At 38.0% G+C, this 25,370-nt stretch overlaps 1 protein-coding gene across 3 annotated transcripts in view; it reads right to left on the reverse strand.

Annotated features, from left to right (window-relative positions):
- Nucleotides 1-25,370, reverse strand: part of LOC140739701 (A disintegrin and metalloproteinase with thrombospondin motifs 6-like) — a 185,173-nt gene that overhangs the window by 137,047 nt on the left and 22,756 nt on the right. For 2 of the 3 annotated variants that reach the window (XM_073068121.1, XM_073068120.1), the window contains exons 3-4: nt 14,986-15,350; nt 4,857-5,019 (exon numbers count right to left, since the gene is read on the reverse strand). In XM_073068121.1, the coding sequence (XP_072924222.1) occupies nt 4,857-5,019; nt 14,986-15,350 (528 nt within the window). The remainder of the gene's footprint in view (nt 1-4,856; nt 5,020-14,985; nt 15,351-25,370) is intronic. The other variant, XM_073068122.1, reaches the window with a different exon arrangement.

The raw sequence follows: 25,370 nt of genomic DNA on the forward strand, positions 1-25,370 counted from the left end.
TATTATCAAAGCAATTGCATTTCTCATCTGAACAGTTATTCAACAGTTCTTAACCAGTACAGAAGGCAAATGGCATCTCTAACTCATAAGGTAATGGAAAGATTCAATCTTTAAAAAGGGACATCTATGCCATTGTTCAATGGATGGTAAACAGCTTTTTCCCCCATGCTGTAGGACAACTGAGTTCCTTGTCACCACCCAGGTCTCATCATGTAATAAGTGGTAGTAGCATTTACTGTTTACTTTTTAAACCTGTATCGTATATTCACCTTATTATTTGTTAATTTACTTATGGTAATATTACTGTATGTATGCGAGTTATATATACTGTGTTGTGCATCTTGGTCCAGAGAAATGTTGTATTGCTTGGCTGTATACATGTGTACAGCTGAATGATAAACTTAACTCAAATGCACTTAATGCACTTGCATTGTGAGTTCACCTTTAATCAATGGACTGCTGGGCTTCTGTTTTGTGTGGCTGAATCATTGAAAAATATTTTATTTTTTTAATAAATTGAAGAGTCAATAAAACTAAAATCAAAATTATGAATGAGGTGGCTCCAAGATTTATATGCAAGTAAATAAAGAAAACCATGATGTATAAACAAAATAATTGTCACAATTGCCAACAGAAATAGTGCCAGAATATGTATAATGCTCACAAGCATGCTGCATTTACAATTAGCCTATTGATTTAGAATGTTATCCACTTGTTGCTCTGACCAAGTTCATATTTCATTTCCTGACTCTATTCATTACTATTCTTTACATTTGCGTCCACTAAAATTAAAATACCCAACAAAATAAAATGTAAAAGGAGATAAAATATCTTCAAATTCAGAGTGTGGCCATAATTTATCATTTCTGATAGAAATATGGTCACAAGATAAAAACAGAAAATGCTGGAAATATTCAGCAGGTCAGGTGGTATGTGAGGAGAGAGAAACATTATTAATATTTCAGGTCAATAACCTATGTTCAGAAATAGGAACAGTTAGAGAATAGGCATATTTTAAGTTGGGGGCAGGGAATAGAGAGAACAAAGGGAATTTCTGTGATGGGGTAGAAACTAAGAGAAATTGACTGATCCTCGACTTCCTAACTGGAAGACCCCACAATCGGAGATTGGTGATACTATCTCTTCCTTGTTGACGATAAAACACTAGTGCACCTTGGAGTGTACGCTTAGCTCACTGCTCTACTCTCTACAACCCATAACTGTGTGGCTAGGCATAGCTCAAATACCATCTATAAATGTGCTAATGATACAACCATTGTTGGTAGAATCTCAGATGGAGACAAAAGGCCATACAGGAGTGAGATATACCAACTAGTGGAGTGATGCTGCAGCAACAACCTTGCGCTCAACATCAGTAAGATGAAAGAGCTGATTGTGGACTTCAGGAAGGGTAAGATGAAGGAACACATACCAGTCCTCGTAGATCAGAAGTGCAGAGAGTGAGCAACTTCAAGATCCTGAGTATCACGATCTCTGAGGACCTAACCTGGTCTCAACATAATCGATGCATTCTGTTTTTCGCACAATTTTTTATCTATTCAATATACATATACTGTAATTGATTTATTTTTCTTCTATCTTATGTATTGCATTGAACTGCTGCTGCTAAGTTAACAAATTTCATGACACATGTTGGTGATAATAAATCTGATTCTGATTCATAGATGGTCATCAATTGATATAGAGTGGTGCCATCTGTTTATAAAATAAATAATACAAAATTCATGTAGGTGTTACTGATAGTACTAGTAAATGGAACAATTCAAGACATTTTAAGAGAAATGTATACAAAATGTTAAAAAAGGAGGCAACATTTACAGTTCAATGTTTAGCTAAGAGGGAGCAGCTGAACAGGATTTAAAAATGTTTATCCCATGATCCAACAATACATCTGTGAGAGCAGAAAATCTGAAGGCTGAACTTTAATACCAGATTGCAACTAAAAATACTGTCCAGGGTTTTCACAGTCTTAAGGATTTCTACACTTTCACTTGGTTAGCTTACCAGTAACACCAGCTGCAAAATCATTACACACAAGTGCAAAGTAGAGACCAATAGCACTCAAAATTTTACAGCCCCAGTAACTTTAGCATCCCATCTTTTTCCTCTAACCAGTACACAAAATGCACAGCAAGTTGAATTCTCATTTATTGTCTCATGTTTTAGTGAATTATGGCAACTCATATGGAGTAGGTGAATATTTTTGTTATTTACTATGCAAGCCTTCAAGAAAACACTACTTTCTAAAGTTAGGAAGTGTCAAAATCTATTCCAAAAGCTGTTGAAATAATGTGTTACAAAGAACTGTTTGCTGTAATTTGAGTAGTTGTATCTTATCTAAACTGATACAAATTCCTTAATTTTAATTTTGCTTTTCAGAATTCAGATCTATAAAATTTCCTGTTAACTAAGAACTCTAAGCTGTTCTCATTGCAAAAGTTACAGAAAAAGCAATATACAGTACGATTTTGTATTTGCTTAAAAAAGTAATAAGGCTCTGTACATCACATTACAATAATCATAGCTTTAATTCTACCTATAAACTATACTTTGCAATATAATAAAGATTTTAAGTTTTGTATACACTAAGATTAAGGATATTGCAGAGTCCGAATCTTGACATTTTAGTTGTTCTAGGGAATATTCCATTAATTCTGCATCAATGTTTTTCTCAATAGAAATGGCACCCAAATTTAATTTTTCTATTCCTCTTTATGCATTTCTATCAACAGTCTCAGACCTTCACTAAACTCATTTCTCAATTTCTTTAACCTTTACAGTATAGTGCAAAAGTCTTAGACACCCTAGATTTTTTTAATATAAATTTTGTTTTAGATGTTTATTGTCTTCTGTATTAGTGTGTCAGTAGAAACAAGCAGATTTTAGATTTTCAAACATTCATTTTCCAAAAAATTGAATTTTAGAGAAATTTTTGAATCTTGTTAAAGAAAGTAACATATTAAGTAATAGAATCACAAACAGGAGAAAATCTGCAGATGCTGAAATCCAAGCAACACAGCATCTATGCCAGGCAGCATCTATGGAAAAAGTGTAACAGCTGATGTCTTAGGCCAAACCCTTCCGCAGGACAACCACACTAAAAGGTGTGGCAGATGTGACAGTTCAACCTACAAATCATTAAATCTTACACCATGGTATGAATAAGTATAGCAACAGCACACAAGGTGGTCATCCTGCATTGGGAAGGTCTCTCCCAAGCAGAAATTTTGCAGCAGACAGGAGTTTCAAGATATGCTATCCAAGAAGCAGCTCAAAGAAACAGGCATGTTTGAGGACCAGAAACATAGCGGTAGGCCACGGAAACTGAATGCAAAAGATGAGAGATACATTAAACTAGCACCCCTTCCAAATTGGAAAAAGTCCTGCCCTGCTATCAGTTCTGAACTCACAGAAACCACTGGAACCCAAGTACACTGCTCTACAATTCTGAGAGATCTTGATGAAAGAATTGCTGCCAAAAAGCCGTTCTTCTGAAGTGGAAACAAAGCCAAGAGCTTCACCAACACACAAAAACACAAGCGCATGTAGTTCAATCGGATAAAGTGCAAAATTAGTTTTAAAAAATTTAAAAAACTAGTTAAAAGGTTAATAGATAGATAGATAGATAGATACTTTATTCATCCCCATGGGGAAATTCAAGCCGAATGGCATTGGGGAGTATTGATCTCTTCATCCTGTCTGAGGAGCATTGCATCGATAGCAATCTGTCGCTGAAACTGCTTCTCTGTCTCTGGATGGTGCTATGTAGAGGATGTTCAGGGTTTTCGATAATTGACCATAGCCTACTCAGCGCCCTTCACTCTGCTACATAACAGGTTATGAGTTAGTGTTTAAAAGCATCAACTGAATTTGCATTCCTTACAGCTTTAGATATTGAATTCCACAGTTCAGGAATGCAATTTCAAAAAAGCTGACCTGCTAATTATATTTTGAGGGAAGTTGTTCAAATTTAAGAGACCAGCAGAGGAAGACTTGAGAGCTCAAGCAGTTAAGAAAGAATGCTAGTAGACCATCCATATTTACTTACTGATTGAGATACAGCATGGAATAGGCCCTTCTGACCCTTTGAGCTATGTTGCCCAGTAACCACCAATTTAATCCTAGCCTAATCTTGGGACAATTTATAATGACCAATTAACCTATCAATCAGTACTTCTTTGGACTGTGGCAGGAAACTGGAGCATCTGGAAGAAACCCACATGGTCATGGGAGAACATACAGACTCCTTACAGGCAGCTGCAGAAAATGAACCCGGGTCACTGGAATTGTAAAGTGTTGTGTTAACCACTATGCTAATGTACCAACCTTGAAAAATGTCTGAAATCTCTTTTTAGTAAAAACAATTGTTTTACACAAAAGAATATTTATGACCATGAGCATGGTGGCACTTCATTCAGGAACATTACCTCATTACATTTTTTCCATAGTCATACAAAGAAATGTCAATTATGTGATATCTTCTGAACTAATTTCAAACACAGTCCTAATTGGTAAATAATAGAAACAAAGATCCACCCATTGTAATATGTAAATCAAGAGGCATTTCTTTTAAAAGATAAGCATCTTAGATAAAAGTTAAACTTTAAGTTCAACAAAAAAACTTTAAGGATAGTTAAGCAAATTTGTCAGTGGTAAGCAGGTTCTTCAACCTAGGAAACATTTAACCTGTCATTCGATTGGACCAACTTAAAAAAAAGTTAGTGTCAAGGAATACTTGAAAGTTTTGAAACTATGAATTCCATCTTGTGGAAAGTTTGACTTGGTCAGTACATATTATGATGTGGCATTGCATAATAGAAAGACTTACATATTACCTGAAACTCCGCATGTTGCATCAATATGTCGATATTGGTTTCGAAGAGAAGATCGTTTATAAACTACATGGGGGCTTCCTTCGCTGTAATTGAATTCAGCCATTTTAACAGTGGTGAGGGGCTCTATGAAGTATTCTTCGTCATCCTCAACTATTACACCATGCTGAAAGCAAAACACAGCAGTGGTTAACACCAGTTACATGTTTATGAATACTGTAGAATTTCTATAACAATGTTAAAATCTATTACAAATAACTGTCCATTCTAGTACACGTACAAGACAGCGCAAAGCACCTATTCTCAGCTGACTCATAACCTTAACCTATATCACTTGAATGGCATTTCATTCTTGACATGATTCAAAGCTGCATAATTCAGAAGATCTTGAGGTATCCTGCTTTCAAAAACATACAATTTATATGTTGGATTAAATCCAACTTGGCAACTCGCATATCCAAGAACCTTGAACAAACCCAATGTGACATATGCAAGGGGGAAATGATTGCCTTAATGATTTCCTAAGCACCCAAGGAAAAAGTAGACTGGTGAGTTTTCAGTGATAAACAAACCCTCTCGTACATACCTCATCACATGCAGGTGAATTTGCATTGTATTTAATTCAACATATGCATTCCAATCTTTTTTAATTGAAAGCAGGATACCTTAAACATTTTCAAAGATTACGCAGCTATCCAGAATCTATGTGCAAATACTGAGTCAATTTAGTATTTCACAGACAGTAACAGTACAGTATACAATAATTTACACAAAATTATAATTCAATCTGCTATTGAAGTTTAAATATTTCCAATCGCTTAATTTAACCCAACAATTGTGTAGGGGTATTTATTTTTCTCCAGCAGTAGATACCACTATAAAAAAGCAAAACACAGAGAATCACGATTCTGCAAGGATATTCTGACAACAAAAGATTTTTCCAGTTATAACGAATGAACATCAGCATTCAGACATGTCAGCGAAATTAGAAAGCAGATTGGGACAAGTAACAACCTTGTGTTGATACCTGCCATGTGTATGGTATTGGAATGGTCATCGTTGGCTGTATGCTCTGTGGTATGGTGTTTGCCTAAGAATTTGCCAGTTTGTTCTGTTGAAATGCTGAAATATTTCGATTGCTGACATCTGAATTGAATGCTATTGTTTTGTCTGGTTTGCACAAATAGAAAACAATATGAATCAAGCTGGAAGCTGTAACCTTGAAATCAGAACTAAAAGATAAATTAACTTTACTGAGAAAGCTCAACAAAATAGAGAGAGTACAGAGAAGATTTACTAGAATATTACCTGGGTTTCAGCACCTAAGTTACAGGGAAAGGCTGAACAAGTTAGGTCTTTATTCTTTGGAGCGTAAAAGGTTGAGGGGGGTCTTGATAGAGGTATTTAAAATAATGAGGGGGATAGATCGAGTTGACGTGGATAGGCCTTTTCCATTGAGAGTAGGGGAGATTCAAACAAGAGGACATGATTTGAGAGTTAGGGGGCAAAAGTTTAAGGGTAACATGAGAGGGAATTTCTTTACTCAGAGAGTGGTAGCTGTGTGGAATGAGCTTCCAGTAGAAGTGGTAGAGGCAGGTTCTGTATTGTCATTTTAAGTAAAATTGGATAGGTATATGGACAGGAAAGGAATGGAGGGTTATGGGCTGAGTGCAGGCCAGTGGGACTAGGTGAGTGTAAGCGTCGGCATGGACTAGAAGGGCCGAGATGGCCTGTTTCCGTGCTGTAATTGTTATATGGTTATATATGAGTGGAATTGACAGTGTTCAAAAGGACTATAATAAAATTGTTAAGGACATTAATGATTTAGTGCTGTTAATTAGGAGTTTCCAGGTAGAAGAAAAGCGAAATGTCTTGCAAGTACAGTCTCATTTGTAGGTGAAGATGTTGCTAAGCAACATAATGTGTTATTGTCTTTAATGCCTATCTCAGAGCAAGATAAACAAACTGAAAGCTTTGTGAATGTTCAGGATCTTATTATTACTGTCATGGTTGAAACATACATACGATGTTGAATGTCAGTTTGCTGGAGTAAATGAAAATATTTATCAAGCAACAGGGCATGATTTGACTACGTATAAAGTTGCCGACTTTCAGGATGATGTACTCTGAAGACAGTGCATCTAATGTGCATGCAGCAAGTTCTATTGTTAGTAGAGCATCCCATGCATCTGATACCTCCTTGGCATGCATTAGAACAGAGGCCAATTTAGCTGAGTTATGTGCAAGGCAAGGCAAGGCAACACATACAAAATGTTGGAGGAACTTAGCAGGCCAGGCAGCATCTATGGAAAAGAGTAAACAGCGGACATTTCGGGCTGAGACCCTTCATTAGGACAAATATTGAGGGATAAACATGCATTGAAAGAACAGCTTCAGAGAAGAAAGGAGCAACTAAGAAGAAAGATAGAACAGTTTAATTTGCAGGAAGAAATTGCAGCCAAGGGAGACAAAGTGAAAGTGCTGAAGGCTTCAAGGCCATGGGTGCTAAACGTGTTCCAGGAGGACAGTTCTATAGTGTGAGTTCCTATGTTGACATGGCACAGAGAAAATCCAACACATTCGATGTCAATGTGGATACATTTGTTCTTAAAATGTCTATGAGCCATGAGTTTGGACCTCAAGGGGTAGTTCAGGGTATTTACTCTCAGCCTGCACTAGCACCAAGAAGGCATTCTGAACTTATGCACAAGGTGCTTCTGAGGACATTAATTTAACAGTATGGTGACACGTATTTCAGACAATAAAAGTCCAAATAGTGCTCTGGAGGCCATAAGGACACAAAAGGAAATAACAAGCTTAGTGGTGCAACCACAACACATTACATCTTTGCCTAAAAGAGACATTCACAGCATCGATAGAGATCCACAGCAGTATCATTAATATGAGGACTTCCAAGAATAGAACTGAAGGCAAAACGGATAATTATGGTGACTGTTGCCTTTTTCTTGAACAATTCACTGGTTACCCTAGAGAACTTGTCAAAATTTGCCGACTGTTGCTGAGTTTACTGGAAGGCAAGTAAAGATTGCTACATACCCAGCATTTGGGAATGTATATGATACTACATCACCGGCAGCAAGCAAAGGCGTGAACAAAACTAAGTCAGAAATTCGTTGTAAAGCTAAAGGAAGCAGCTTTGTCACCACCAAGCAGCTACTAAGAAAAGCTAAAACTTAGCTTGGATCTAATGAAAGGAAAATTGTCTCGTCAGCCAGAAGGGTTTGCCTATTCTGCCAGGGTGAACATACTTCTGGATTCATGCTCTCATCTACAGAAAATGGTTCATAATGAGAAGATTGCCTTCCTAAAAGAAAATGGTGTGCTATGGTTGTTTATGTACAGGTCACATCAGTAAGGATTACGGAAAGTGTCTTGCATGCAAAGTATGCAGTGGCCAGCATTCCGCCATACTTCATATTCAGTGTGATGAAAAGGGTGCACAGTCGAAACAAGCCATGATAGAATCAGACACAGCAGTGGGTAACACCATGCTATCTAAATGACCTTACGAGGGTTGGTGATCATAATTCCTATAATTCCAGTTCAGGTGAAGTCCAAGAAGGGTAACATGACGATGGTTACTTATGCTTTCCTAGATCAAGGAAGTAATGCAGTTTTCTGTACAATGAGCCACATGAACAACCTCAACTTGACAGAAAAAAAAAGCATTCTCTTACACACCATGGGTTAAGTCAAGGTTGTAATTATGTTGTTTCAAGATTGGAAGTGACTGGTTTAAACTGTGTGAGCTACTGTGAATTCCTGTCCACAAAGGGAACTTACCTTGTTAGAGGGATCTTCAAAAACAGTCTCAACTGAAGCATGTTCATTTGTCAGAAATTGAACTGCTGACAGAGATGAAGCATTGGAACCTAAAGCATTGAAGCTGTTGCAAATGATTTGCAGTGTTAATGATGGATCTTATGCAATCAGAACAACGCTAAATTGGACTGTTAGTGAACCATTGAAAGGAGACCATGGTGGTGGAAGACTATGCTTGATTAGGTGACACTTAACATGATTTCAGTTTTGAACTTTGATGAGCTATGGCAGCAGATTTCCTTGTACGGAGTCAACAGGACCACAAATTTTGTCAAGAGAATATCACAAATTCATGGACCCGACAGCAAGTTCTGCAAAACCGTGGGTGGCCTCTACCAGAATAGCTTACCTTTAAGAAAGGAGTATGTTGGCATGCCTAATAACAGGAAGATTGCTGAGCAGTGTGCTCTGAATCTAAGGACCAGGTTCAAAAAGAATTGATCATTTCATGTTGACTTCATAGCTTTCATGAAAGTTGTCATCTCCAAAGGTTATGCCGAAAGAGTGCCAGCAGAGGATCTAGCACACAGTAATTAGATAGTTTGGTATATTCCACATCATGATGTTTATCACCCTAGAAAAGAGAAACTTTGTGTTGTGTGGTGATTATGGAGATATTGATTCAATCTTTCATCTGGTTAAAGTGCCTGCGGAAGATGCAGACCTACTCAGGTTTCTCTGGTGGCCTGATGTTGACCTCAGCCAAGATATGGTAGACTTTAGAATGCTGGTACATCTCTTTGGAGCAACCTTATCACCAAGTTGTGCCAATTTGGCTCTTAGGAAGTGCACAGAAGATAATGAAGAACAGTTCAGCTGCAAGATGGTGAATAAGGTTTTTACATTGTTTCTACTGTATGTTGATGACTATCTAACGTCAGTGTCCTCCAAGGAAAAGGTGGTGCGTCTCTATCACAACCTTGTATCCTTTTTGTGCAAAAGGTGGTTTTCAACTCACAAAGAGGATAAGCAATAGATTTAGCGTGCTATCTATTATAGCAGAAGAACAAAAAGCAAAAGACATGAGGATGCAGATGAAGATATTCCTTCGGTGGAAAGAGTACTAGGTATGGAATGACATGTTCAATCTGATACCCTAAAGTTTAAAATCGTGATCCACAATAGACTGCTTACCAGAAGGAGTGGGGGTAAGGGTTCCTCTCCACAGTTAGTTCCATCTATGACCCTTTAGGAATCTTGAGTCGAGTGGTGCTACTTGCTAAAAGATCCTACAATATCGATGCAAGAGAGGGCTTGGTTGGGATGCTGCTATATCAACATCAGTTACTCATGAGTGGACAAGTTGGCTGGAAGTATTTTGCCAATTTGAAGACTTCAAGGTAGCTAGATGTTTGAAACCCTTGGGATTTTGGTGAATTTACTGTTGCACAGTTATACCATTTTACAAATGCAAGTGTCTATGGAGTAGTGTCTGGGGACCAATTTATGTGTGTCATGCAACTATTGTTGCATTACACATATTTGCAGGTGCACAGTGATTTTATTATGGGAAAATCTAATGTAGCTCCTTTGAAGTCAGTTTCCATCCCTCGTATGGATCTCATTGCTGCTACGACGGCAAGCCATACAGACACATTGTGGAGGAAGGAGTTGCATATGCAGCTTCAGGTCTTTTTGACTGATAGTACTTCTGTGTTTAAGTATATTAAAAATAAAACTTCCAGGTTCTGAATCTTCGTCACTAACATAGTTTCAGAAATTCTTAAGGTCTCATTGGTATCTTAATGGAGTTCTGTGAATACTTCAAGCAACCTTGCAGTTATACCCTCTAGTGGGCTAAAGATGAAGGCTTTGCTGAAGAATAAGACTTGGGTGTCAGAACCTCAATATCTTCTTCTGCCTGAAAGTGAATGAACTTGGGATCCAGATTGTTCTGAAGAACTTCTATGATCCAGAAGTCAAGGAGTTTGGATTTTGATAAATTGAACTTTTATTGGAGCTGAGAAAAGCCATTGACGAGTGGAATCTTTCACAGATCAATGATGTACTTCTTCAGAAAGAAATTAAGTGAATTTTAACCCCCAAGTTGGTTCACATCATGGAGCAGCATGGGACAGATTGAATAGGTCAGTAAGGAAGGTTCTTAATTTTACCATGAAGGTGCAGAATCTCGATGAAGAGGGTCTTCACATAGTTCTTTGTGAAGTAGAAACTATTATCTATAGTTGTCTGAAGAATCCCAATTATTTGCAAGTGTTAACATCCAATCATCTGTTGCTTCTGAAGACCTCACCATCTTCACCATCAGGAGAGTTCCGAAAGAAGGATGTTTATACTCATTGTAGATGGAAGTACAATAAATGTCAAACTTGCTTTGGAAATGATGGGTCAAAGAATATTTACCCCAGCTACAAGAATGTCAGAAATGGTCAAGTGTAAGACTGAATTTTCTCCAGGAAATATTGTGCTTATAATCAATGACACAATGCCTTGAAACTCATGGGTCAAGGGAAATGTCATTCAAGTTTTTTTCAGAAGGAAAAAGTATTTGTGTAACAGGTACATGTCAAGACCAAGACCAGGTGTTTAGATTGGCCTACAACCAAGATTTTGCTTCTGTAGGAGGATGAGGTTTGAGACTGGCTAAGTGCTGGTAACCTAGATGAGTGTTGCATGACTTGCTTGGAAGAAGAAAGAAGACATTTGTGTGAATGTTAAGATTTCAAGTCTCCTGGTGTTTTGGTAGTATATGTAAGTAATTATAGTATAATGATTAAGGGGCTGGGATGTAGAGGCCGTGCATCTGTCTGCATTGTATTCTGTACTGTGCAATAATTATGTTTATTATGGTAGTTAGTTATGGGTGGGAGGTGCTTGGCAGAAACAAAGGGAATAAATTATATTTGCATGCCTTGTTCTCTGCAGTTTTAGAGCTGGGGACTGATTGATGTCATATCTTTTGTTGGCCATTTAACCGCTTAATTTTGCTTAATTACATGGCTTCAAGATTGTATGTTTTGCTAGTTGCTAATAAAGGATCAAATACATTTCTTTGACTTTTTGAACATTATCATTGGGTTGATCAGAGAGCGCGTCATACAAGGATAACTACCCGTGGGTCACCAGTAGCGGCAGCGATTTGTTCATGTTGCCGCTACATTCTGTATATGCCACAGTAGGAGTGATGCACTTAAAAAGAAAAATTGTGTTTTAAAATCAAGAGAAAGCAAAATATTGGTTGATATTAGGTGATGAATATTGTTGTGACCTTGGTTTGCATTGGACAATTTTAGTCTGCACATCTTATCAAAACTGTGCCTCCAATAAAATGTTCTTTGCCTCCCACTTGGCCAGTACCTGGCTCCTTCATTCAGATAGCAAAGGAAAAGTTGTGGCATCTGAGCACAAATATCTCTCAGCAACATCACCAGTCACATCTACTCCCTCCTATTCCTTTTCAGACTTTTCCTCATAAATCTCAAGCTTCAAGAATCCTTGCTCTCTCTCTCTCTCCCCAAATCAGCCCACTGGCTGGCTTGCTGGATTGGACGGTGTATAGCACATCACAAGGAACTCTCCAGATCTTAGTGTGTGAAACAGACAACCACAGTCTGATGCAGGAAGCAGAATCTCATTTTGAGATTACAATGGCATGTTTCACTATTTTCTAGACATTTGCCTAGCTCCCACTGTATCTGCACAGTTGATGTGACTGGTGAGAAGAAACAGGGAAACAGAAAAAATAGTGACTCCCAAATGTATCCCTCAGGGTAGCTTGCAGTGCAGATCTATAGAATGGATCACAAGCACTTCCTGGAGACATGACAGTCTTATTATTATTAAGCCCATCACCCCTGCTGGGGCATAGACCACCAACAGTAGCTCATCAGAATCCTCTGTCCTGGGCCAGTCTTTTAAGTTGACACCAGGTATAGCCCATTTTACATCTTCCAGGCAAAAATTCTTCCTGTCCCAGGGATGATGAATTTGGAGCTTCTGTTGGCATTTCTGTAGCTCTAGATTTTTACAAGATGGGATTGCTAGCCCCATGCACAACCACCCTCCTCCTGCAGTCAAGCTTGGGTCCATTCATGGCAGAGTTAAACATGTCATTCACCATGAAGAAATTCTCCATGACTCCCAAGCAGCAGCTCACTGAAGGAGTGAAAGCCTTTCCTATTCATAACAGGTCTGATTTATTAAAGGAGCTTTTATGTGCAATGGTTATAAGCAATGTTGGCAAATCACCATTCCCAAGATGCCACTTGTTTCTCAATGACATTGAAATAATGTCTTCATAAAGTGTGGGTGACTGTTTCACTGCAGCAGTGAGCAGCAGAGAGATGGAAGGGGTCTGCTACAGTCATTTACTGAGGAAAACAAATTGAGTCAATGTCTATCACCTCTGCAGCGAACATGAACTGGGGACCAGAGTGTAGTCAAATGTTCTCCTGCAGGACTCCTCCCAGTGTCAGCATAGAAGCCAGAGAGTTGTGAACACATTGCCCACCAGAGAGACTTGACCAAAATGCGGTCTCTATGAAGACTCTGCAGGTGTATGCTCTTTACAGATGGTGATCTCCTTCCCTATAATTCCACAGGTCCTGATCCACCCTGAAGGGCCAACCGCAACCACACTCACACTGATGCCCCAAAAATGGGAGTGCTGCCAGTGGTTTTACATTATATAGAGCTACCAATGCAATAGTAGTACCAATAGCTAAATGCTGGAAAAATAAGCACACCATTTGTTGTAATAGTGTCTAGGGAACCTGAAGCTGCTCATTCAAGGCTCCCAGTGTCAGCAGAGTTTTACTTAAAAAAGTGAAAACAAAACAAAGGAGAGTAAAATGTGTTTCTATTCTAATGAACCAATTCCAAGAAGTCACTATGTGGAATTTTCTCCTCTAATTTTGGTTGGCATAGCCAGAAAAATGGCATAACACAAATAGCAATGTCACTTGGTGGTGCCTGATACTAGGAGAATGTCAGGGGTGCTAACATGGATAATGCATGGAGGTATGCAGCCCCAGAAGGGGTTCTAGACAATCTAACATCTGATCTTAAGTTTGCAGTCAATATTACCTTTGATGCACAGTAGCTATTCATAAGATAAGATGTAAATTCTACAGAGTTTAAACTTACTGACTAGGTAGTTACCTAGTTAGGAAAAGCAAGTAGAGTTTTGGACTGGAAAGCATGAAATGCAGGATCCCTTCCAGGAAGTCAGTGCTTTCAATGGAGTGAGTTTCCAGGTGGACACAGAATACAACAGAGGAAGCAACAAAAATAGATAGGTCTGACCTCTGGGGTGGGGGGAGTGGAAGGTATTTCTACTCCTCTTGGCTTGCATGCAATGTTGTGAATACACTCATCTTGTCTGAAGCTGTTACATTTCCAAAGATTTGTAAAGCCCAGACATTCACAGTAAAAGCTGCAAGTTAAATCAGAGGCTTTCAGACGTACTGACAGGAAATATCAACCAAATTGCCAAAGAGCTATTGCATCCCTAAGACACTGATAGTTGATTTGGACCCTTTAATTGTGCAAATATTTCACTTCCAATTTCTGGAGCTCAGTATAGCAAAAGGCAAATTTTATAACATTTTATTGTCTCACATTCTATAGGTGGGATAATAACATTACTTTTTCTGGATTCTGAGAAGATCTAATTCACTTTCAAAGTAACAGAAAGAGCAAATAACACTGACCAGCAGTGTACCAATTTTTGAAACTATCTCTGAAGCAGTTCCCATGAAATTAAGAAATCAAGAAACTACAGATGCAAGAAATACGAAATCAAGACATTACTGGAAATACTCAGCAGATCAGCAGTATCTGTGGAAGGAGAGACAGGAGGACAACTCATAAACCTTTCAGCATAATATTTCAGATCAATTGCCTATGTAAATGAGATGGTTAAAAATTAAGGTACTTGTTATTGCATACCACGCTGAATTAAACATCTACTATGCCGCTAAGTAGGGATGTTAAAAAATATTTTGATACAATTTTGAGGCAGTTAGAGAAAACCAAGTGTTTTTCATTTTGTTATGATGAGGGCAAGATTTTGTTATTTTTATTGATAAATCAAATTACCTTCATCTTCCTGATTAACAATTTATAATAGCTGGAGATTAGATTAAAACATAATTTCACCCTAATTTTGATCAATGTACATTGTTTACATTTCATATCTGATCACAGTAGGTTAGAAAATAGCAAGTTTATTTCTACAAGAGCTAAACTACATTTGTACCACTTTAAGTGCTATAAAATGCTACTGAAAACTGCATGATCGAGTTTGTAACAGAATTCAAAAACTTACCAATCCATTACAGTTACTTAAGGCAACTTTTGTGGCTCCCTGGAGATCACTTAAATGTCCCAAATAATGACATTCATCCATATAATCATGTCTCCATTCCAAGCCATCTCTTTTCCAATATTCTACAGTAAAATAATCTGATACGAGATTAGCATGCAAAGTCAAGTTTAAAAGAAAGTGCAATCCATGTGAAGATACTTTATAAAAAACTTGCTGCTCAACTGGCTCATGTTGAAATGCAGGTAAGCTTCTTTTTGATCGCAGTTCGTGGCTACTTTTTACATTATAGCTTAAGAAGTCTCCATTGTGGTCTACTCGGACTGGAATTGCTATTTCATAGTGCTCGAGAGTTGACAGGAACTCTTCTGTATTTAAAAAAAAAAGTTTGTTATTCAGTTGCAGATTTCACTTCTTAATCCTTTCCCTCATTTAAAAGTCAATTTATAAAAAGATGCATTTCCTGTTGTAATCTTTGACCAATTCCCAAATACATAATCAAGAAGGCACCATCCATTACTAAGGACCCTCACCATCCAAAAGAGGTCCTCTTCTTGTTGCTACTGCTGAGGAGGAACTACAGGGGCCTCAAGACATACACTCAACAATTCAGAAATAGCACCTTCCCCTCCAACATCAGATTTTTAAATGGTCCATGAACATTACCTTGCAATTCCTCCTTTTTAGCACTATTTATTTATTTTTGTAATTTATAGTAATTATGTCTTTTTTGCTGTACTTTTGTCACAAAACTATTTTCATGTCACTTAGATTTATTATCACTAACTGGATTCTGATTCTCTATTGTGCTACAATATTCCTTAAATTGAAAGTGTTGGTGTATGTGGACCATAGGTTATTCAAATCTTTTCCACATTGCTCTACCACAGCTGACTGACAGATTACGGGCATTGGCAGGTTAGATCATGCTCCACTACGACACCACTCTCCACACGGAGAGCTCCAGCAACCATATTGCACTGGCACATCGTATCATCAGCCATCTGGTTCTGGAGTTTCTTCATCAATGTAATTCTCAGCACTAGCATTAAACAAGGAGAAGTCATTAGGTTTTGATGGATACTTTTTGCAAATTTTCATTTAGAACAAGAATTTATTTATTTTACTTAGGGCGACAGTACAGGACAGGCCCTTCTGGCCCAACAAGCCGCACCACCCAGCAACCCTCCGGTTTAACCCTAGCCTATTCGTAGGACAATTTACAATGACCAATTAACCTGTGGGAGTAAAATGGAGCACATGGAGGAAACCCATGCACACATGGGTAGGAATATACAAACTTGCTTACAGATTACGCCAGAATTGAACTCCGAACTCTAACACCCCGAGCTGTAATAGTGTCATGCTAACCGCTACGCTACCATGATGCCCTCTACAGGATGCTTTCTCCTTCTACAGGCTGTGGGTGTTGCTGTCAAAGTCAGCATCACTGTCCAGACCTAATTGCTTTTGAACCACCACATGGCCACAGTGCTTAATGAAAGGAATCCTGAAATTAGGCAATTACCAATTAACCTACTAACCAGTAAGTCTTTAAAATGTGGGGGAAACCCGAGCTCTCGGAGGAAACATGCATGCTAAAAAGGATGTACAAATTTCTTACATGTGGTGTCAGAATTGAACTCTGATGCCCTAGACTGTAATAGTATTGTGCTATCCACTAAGCTACTGTGGCACTACAATTAATGTAGAAATGGAGTATGGTAAGATACTGAAATGATGGTATTTAGAAACATATTTACATAAACAAGTCAGTTCAAAAGGTCATAAAGGACCTTCAGCCCAACTTGTCCACCTGACCAAGATGCCCACGTGACCCAGGTTTACCCATATCTCCTGAAAACTTTCCTATCTATGTACTGTCCAGATGACTTTTAAATTTTGTTTTGTACCTGCCTCGGTATACCACACTCCAGGTGAAAGAGTTGCCTTTCAGGTCCCTATTAAATCTTGCCACTAGTTCTCACTTCCCCAACCTTGCTAAATAGATTGTGTACATTCACCTTATCTATGTCCCTTAAGATTTTATACACCTCTATAAAAATCCCTCAGTCTTCCGTGCTCAAAGAAATAATATCATCACCTGCCCAACCTCTCCCTATAACCCAGTCCTGCGAGTCCTGGCAACAGCTTTTGTCAACAGAACATGAAGTCCCCACATTTAGTTACTCAAGGTTACCAATTCACTTATTGTTCAAAGATTGTATTTGTGACTATATGTTTTTTTCATCAGGAACTCTTTTAATAAGGAAATATTGAAAGTATATGCATTTGTAAAGAAACATCCTATTGATACTCATTGTTATGTTAGCCACAATTTCAGGAGTATGGCATACACTGACACTAAAATTTAATTTTAAATAGAAAGATAAATCTCAAACAATAAATACATTTGTTGGAAGAATAACATACAACTTTATTTATCAAAACACTTTCCAAGGAAAAATATTTTCCATTTTTAATAATCTGATAAAATCAAGATGTGCATCAGCAATAGTATACTTTGAAAAATAAATCTTATAAGTTTAAAAGAAAGGCTGACAATGTAAAAACTTAAACAGACAACATGTACATAAACATTGTATGCACAGCAAGAAAAAGAAATGCAAGCAAATGAAGCTTTACTGAGGGGAATTACTTGCTTCAAATAAAATAGCGAAGTATTGAACTCCCCATTAGCTCCTCCATTGTTTGTGAAGACCTATACTCTACCATCAGTAGTTCCTGAGAATGTGATCAAACTTTTCAGCTGTGGTTCCATGATTGAAATGATCATCCTAGAAGGCCACGTAATGGCTGTGGAGCATAACTATTCAAATATATTGCCATTTTTAAATTACAAACAGAAGATTACTGAGATTTTAAAACACAGAGTCACCAATTTGCCTAGGAAAAAGGCTGCGTGCATTCATCCCATGTCCAATGCGATTTTATACTCCTCTACGAGGTCACCCCTCATTTTATGTTCCGAGGTGTAAAATTCCTAGTCTACCCAACTTCTCCTTATAACTCAGGCCCTTGAATCCTGGCAACATTCTTGCAAATCTTATTTGCACTCTTCACAGCTTATTGATGCCTTTTCTATAACAGGGTGCCCAAAACTGTACATAATATTTCAAAAGTGGTCTCACTAACATCTTGTACAACTGCAAAATAACATCCCAACTCCCATACTTAGTGCTTTGGCAGGTGAAGGCCAGCATGCCAAAATTTTCTTCACCATCCTATCGAACAGTGACACCACTTTCAATGATAGTCATAGTCATCTATAATAACACTGGACAACAAATTTTTTTCAAAAGTGTTGCTTCCTCAGAATTTTTTTTGTTTATGATAGACTGCTTGAAGGTGAACACAAATATAATTTCAGAATACTTGTATCACATAGGAATTTGGAGAAACAACAAATCAACTTTTATTGAATATAATGTGTTTAATTGCATAATGGTGCTGATGCTTTGCAATAGTTCAACTAAGTTAAAAATATTTTGTTAATGATTTTCATTTGTACTCAGTGTCTGAGGCTTCTCATTTAAGTGTCCAACAATAATTTGCCAGCATTGATGGATTCCAGTTACCCTGGTATCTTTTCTCCATGACCGCACTTCATGGTTTTATATGCTTGAAGCATGCTTTCAACCAGCTGCAAGTAGTTTGGTGCTCTGTAGATGCCGAGAAAAATTTCAACAACTTTCTTGAATGCCTTCCATGTGATTTTCTCCGGTCCCACTAGAAATTCTTCAAATTGCCTGTCATTGATGACCTAATTGATTTGTGGACCAACAAAAATGCTTTCCTTAATCTTGGCATCAGTTATTCTGGGAAGCATCTGTCTCAAATATCAAAACCCTTCATAGAAATTTTTGTGCCTGGTGATAGCAAATTCCATCCTTACAGTCCTGAACCAAATAATTATTACTAAAACCTGTCCTGCCATGCAGCAGCCGTGCCACCTAAGCATAGGAAACTTTCCAGCTTACATTGTAGGCAACATTTTAATGGACTTGAACTATGAATTGAAATAATAAACGTAAGTTTATTAAAAAGTGCGTGATAGGGAAATTTCATGGTGATTTTCATGATCAGTAGCCCAAAATTCATAAGATACACCTAAAGGTATCCAGGAAGCAAAATCTTTGTTGTCCAGTGTAACCTGGGTTAAGCTACAGATCACATAATGTAATAACCACATACAGTAGTTTTTATGCCTTGCACTGTATTGCTGCCACAGAACAAACTTAACAGCTTATGTCAGTGCTGATGAACTTGATTCTGCTCCTGACGTCATCCCATCATGGCTGCGATACAAATCTTTGTGTATATCTTCAGATAAGCTCCATTTCCAAAGAGTCTAAACAGTGTTCATGAACAAGACTTGAACTCTTCATTTACTGTGGAGTTCTTCTGTGCCAGGCACCAGATTTTAGGTAGTTTTCTTTCTAGTGGCTAAATACCACAATGTGATCTCATATTCTTAATTACCCACATTAAGAAAGGAACCTATTAAATAAGCTTTGGGATAGTCTTGCATCGTAGATCTCAGTAAACACACTAATGCATGTGTCTGGCACAATTTAGAAAGCCAGCTTGCTTGCTGCTTATCAAAATTACATCAAAAATAATCATCCAGTTAAAAATAAGTCACTGACAAGGAAAGGGGAAATAGAATGAGGTTATATTTCGTATGAGAAATATAACAAGAGGTTGGAAAATTTTTGCTAAATAAAAATCAAAACTACTTTGGATCCTTTATGGGTGGCAATGGGAAGAATTTGAGAACAAAATGGCAGAGAAATTAAATAAATTGCACACATCTTCAAGAGGATGCAGAAAACATCCATAAATGGCATCAGACTTCAAGAACCTACAGAGGACAGCAAGAACAATCAATAGGATTTATGGGGTCTACCTCTCTCCTATTTGGGACATTTGCTGAGAGTGCTATATACAAAGGGCCCAAAGCATTGTTGAGGATCCCTACCATCCATCAGGAATTGAACTCTCATTCTGGGTAACCGCTTCTCAACTCAGGCTGTGAGGCTAATAAATACATAGCCATCAATGGCATCCCCAATGCCATTAGGCTTTACAATTCAACAGCCAGGACTTAAGAACTTTTTTTTTTAAAGCTATTATTAATGCTTTTTGAGTTAGTGATTTAGATGCATATCATATTTTTACTGAGTTAAGTATTGTATGTAATTAGTTTTTGCTACAACAAATGTATGGGACATTGGAAAAAAGGTTGAATTTCCCCATGGGGATGAATAAAGTATCTATCTATCTATCACTGAGATTTTGTCACTAGGAAAGGGAGCTGGTTACATATTTTTATATATACACACACACACACACACACACAGATAACAAACTTGAACTGGCGGAGGATTTCAGGTTTCACAGTAAATGAGGAGCTGAAAGAAATTAGCATTAATAGGGAAAAATAATATTGGAGAAATTAATGAGACCCACAATTGATATGTCCCTGAGCTTGATGATCCACAATCTTCAGTTTTAAAGATTGGACTGGACATCTGTAAATGCATTAGTTGTCATCTTTCAAAATTCCATCTAATCCACAGTGAATCTACAGATTGGAAAGCAGAAAATTTATTGTTTCCTCCCTCCTTCCTTAAGTAGAAAACTGTAAGCCACATTAGCAAGCATTGGTAGTAATGGCATAGAATGGAAAGTGCTTCACGAGCAGGAAAAATGGGTCACTTTACAGTTGGGAGCTGTTATCAGTGGGGTACCACAGAAATCAATGCTGGGACCCAAATCTAAATCAATAATTTGGATGAGAGTTTATGGGACAATAAATACTAAACTTGTTGATAATATAAAAGCTAAGTGGCAGTGTGGACTACATAGAGAGACTTGAGGGGACCGAGTCCATATTCCCCTAATATAACATTTCCCCCTTATATCCATATAAACAGTGAATAGAGTAACAGTGGGGGAACATATAGTGGCATAAAGTTTAGTAGGAAAATAGAAAGGCAGAGCAATTTTTAGAGGATGATGGGTGTTGATTATAACCTGGGTGCCATTATATACAAATCAACAGGCATGTTGAGGAACAATAAGAAATTGGACAATAGGTTGTGTTTTAATACAAAAAGATTCAGATGCAAGAGTAGTTAAGTCTGCTTCGATTATATAGGGCTATGGTGTGACATATTGTATCCCAGGTACACATCTGGTCTCACTACCTACGGAATGGTATACTTGCAATACAGGGAAGATTTGTCAGATTGTTTTTGTGATGATGGATTTGTGAAAGGGTGGATTAAGGAGACTAGGCCTACACTGAGGTTTAGAAGAATGTAAGATGAGCTCAGTAAAACACACAAAACTAATGGGGTACTTGACATGATTGATGCAGGACATATTTATCTTGACTGGGGGAGGAGGTGACATCTAGAAACAAGAGTCAGCCATTCTTGAACGAGATGAAAAGAAAATCCTCCACTCACAGAATGGAATTAACTGTCCAAGAATATTGTGGAGTTAATGCAGGAAACTGGTGGTAGGATAAAATACCATGATCTCACCAAATGGCAGTGCAGGAACAAAGAGCTAAATAGCCAATTCCTGGTTCAATTTCCCAGGTTGATACCTATATTTTTGAATAATCCATTACTATGGCCCTACTATACCTACAATTTACTCAAATTGCTGATATCCTACTCATTTGCTCTAAATCTGTCTAAAATATCTCCCATGATCTTAACTACAAGATTATTTATCTTTTCCATTACATAATTTGGATATTCTAACAAATACATATTGTTCCTCCATCTCAGACTTCTTTTAACTATCTTGTCCAGTTAACTCTACCAACTCTCAGAATGACAATCTACAACTGTTATTCTTTATTCCAATTGCTTCATTTTCCTTAATTCTAAATTTTCTGAAGTGCAAACTCATAACTCTAAAACTCATGCTCCTAATATTTATTGCTTTAATTATTTTATTTACAGTTTGTTGTCTTTTGCACATTGGTCATTTGTCTGTCTCTGTTGCATGCAGTTCTTCATTGATTCTATTGTGTTTCTTTGTATTTACTGCAAATGCCCACAAGAAAATGAATCTCAAGTTAATGTATGGTTACATATATGTACTTAGATAATAAATTTACTTTGAACATTGCCTGTATTTAATTTATCCTCTGCTTAAGTACTGACCTCTTCCTATTCTTCTTCTGTACCAAATGGAATGACATACAAAAGTTTATGGATAACCTAATAAGAAATTAAATTTAAAATAGTGCAAGGCTTTTTAAAAAAAATATTAAACCCACTTGCTAATTTAGGGGAAAAAAAAATCAGGGCAAGTCTTCGGCAACAAAAAGACAAGGCAAATATCTATGCTACAAATGGCAAGTTTAAACAGAACTGTTGAGGCCAGTTTGGGTATGCACTCCCACAGTCCACCAACCTATCACAAGCAGGAATATTTTGCTGCAGCCACAGCATAAAGCACCATCGTTACGGTTATTCCAGGTAGTTCATAGATCTCAGAGTTTAGGGATGGGTTGAAAAGGAGATATGATCAACAGAACCTGAATAACAAATTAGCTTCAAGAGATTGGGGGTGTGGGTGGGGTAACCGAAAATGAACAGCAAGAAAAGATAAGACTAACTTCTTAAGAATGTCTAGCCAGGTTTAACAGCCAAGAATAATACATTTTGCTGTTGCAGCCCTCAGTTGACATTTTATATCTTGCTTCTGAGAAAGTGAGCTGAATTTTGTGTTACATTTGTTTGGTGTTACTGTGGACATCCAGAAACTTCTGCATATGCATACTGGGATATGACAAAAATAGCAAAATGTGCAACCTGAACATCATGGGATCCACTTGCTCTTACATTCAAATTCTGTTCATAGCTTCAAAAAAAAAAAATGCTGAAATATAGATGAAACAGAGAACTTTAGGGCAGGCAGTATGAAAGAATGGCAATCTAATTACAGCCAAAGCAAAATAAAATCTTGCAATTCACTAAACTTACAAATGAAAATGTTGATGCAAATCTTAGATAAAAATCACACTTACAAGGTTTTGTCCCCCAAATCAGCACTTTAAATTTGTCTCTTGGTAAAGCTTTGGTATTCAATTTCTGAATTGTTAATGGAAAATGAAGAGAGATCCCTAATGACCAAATCATTAAATATTGAAACAGCTGCAACCCAAAAAAAGTCATTGTGAAGTCAAACACTGTAACTGTGCTCTCAAATCCAGAACATTAACTAGTTCCTTCTGTTGCACTTGGAGGGTTTGTATTCAGTAACAAGGGTCAGCAACTGAAGTTCCCAATTTACCAAATATGCCCTGTGTGGCAAATAATGCAAGTGGATAAGATATTTCCAGGTAAATTTGAGATCTATTATGTCCATGCATTTGTATTTGGTGCTGGGATCAGTAAAAGGAGTAACACTACTTTTTCCAATAGTACAATTCTTGTTCTAGTTCCTCTCCTGGCAGTAAAAAAATATACACTGAAAATTACAATGAATTAATTTAAAAGCCTCCTAGGACATCCAAGTTATCTTGGGAGGTCATTTTTAAACAGCCAAAACCTGTGACCTATGCTATATCAGTTATCAAACCAGAGTTAAACTTGCCTTAATGGATAATAAATTGGCTCTTGAACCACAGAAACATTAAACATAGAAGTACAGAAAACCTACAGCACAATATAGGCTCTTCGGCCCACAACGTTGTACGGAACATGTACAAAGTTTTACTTACTTTAGAAGTGACCTAGGGTTACCCATAGCCCTCTATTTTTCCAAGGTCCAAGTACTTATCCAAGAGTCTCTTAAAAGCCGCTGTTGTATCCGGCTCCACCACTGTTGCCGGCAGCCCATTCCATGCACTCAGCACTCTCTGCACAAAACAACACTTAACCCTGACATCACCTCTGTACCTACTTCCAAGCACTTTAAAACTGTGCCCTCTCATGTTAGCCACTTCAGCCTGGGAAAAAGCCCCTGACTATCCACATAACCAATGCCTCTCATCATCTTATATAACTCTATCATGTCACCGCTCATCTTCTGTTGCTCCAAGGAAAAATGGCCAAGTTCACTCAACCTATTCTCATAAAGAATGTTCACCAATCTAGGCAATATCCTTGCAATTCTCCTCTGCACCCTTTCTTTAGTTTCCACATCCTTCCTGTAAGTAAGTTGACCAGAACTAAGCACAATAGTCCAAGTAGAGTGTGACCAGGGTCCTATATTGCTGTAACATTACCTCTCAGCTCTTGAACTCAATCCCATGGTTGATGGAAGGCCAATACACCGTATGCCTTGTTAACCACACAGTCAGCCTGCACAACAGCTTTGAGTGCCCTATGGACTCAGACCCCAGGATCCCTCTGATCCTCAACACTGCCAAGAGTCTTACCATTAATACTATGTTCTGCTATCATATTTGACCTACCAAAATGAATCACCCCACACTTATCTAGGTTGAACTCCATCTTCCACTTCTAAGCCCAATTTTGCATCCCATCAATGTCCTACTGTAACCTCTGACAGCCCTCCACACACTATCCACAACACCCCCAACCTTTGTGTCATCAACAGATTTACTAACCCATCCCTCCAATTCCTCATCCATGTCATTTATGAAAATCACGATGAGAAGGGGTCCAAGAACAGTTCCCTTAGGCACCCCACTGGTGACCGACCTCCATGCAGTATATGACCTGTCTACAACTACTCTTTGCCTTCTGTGGGCAAGCCAATCCTGGATCCAGAAAGCAATGTCCCTTTGGATCCCATGCCTCCTTACTTTCTCAATAAGCCTTGCAGGGGGTACCTTATCAAATGTCCTGCTGAAATCCATATACACTACATCTACTGCTCTACCTTCATCAATGTGTTTAGTCACATCTTCAAAAAATTCAATCAGGCTCATCAGGCATGACCTGCCTTTGACAAAGCCATGCAGACTATTCCTAATCATATTGTGCCTCTTCAAATTTTCCAAAATCCTGCCTCTTCTCCATTAACTTAACAATCACTGAAGTAAGACTCACTGGTCTATAATTTCCAGGGCTTTCTCTACTCTCTTTCTTGAATAAGGGAACAACATGTGCAACCATACAATCCTCTGGAACCTCTCCCGTCCCCATTGATGATGCAAAGATCATTGCCAGAGTCTCATCAATCTCCTCCCTTGCTTCCCACAGTAGCCTGGGGTATATCTCATCCGGTCCTGGTGACTTATCCATCTATATGCTCAAGCTTTCCAGTCCGCTGTGAGTCATCCCTAAAATCGCCAAGGTCCTTTTCCATATCGAATACTGAAGCAAAGTACTCATTAAGTACCTCCGCTACCTCCTCCAGTTCCATAC

The sequence above is a fragment of the Hemitrygon akajei genome, chromosome 16, assembly GCF_048418815.1.
Source record: "Hemitrygon akajei chromosome 16, sHemAka1.3, whole genome shotgun sequence".
In the NCBI taxonomy this organism is placed as follows: Eukaryota; Metazoa; Chordata; class Chondrichthyes; order Myliobatiformes; family Dasyatidae; genus Hemitrygon; species Hemitrygon akajei.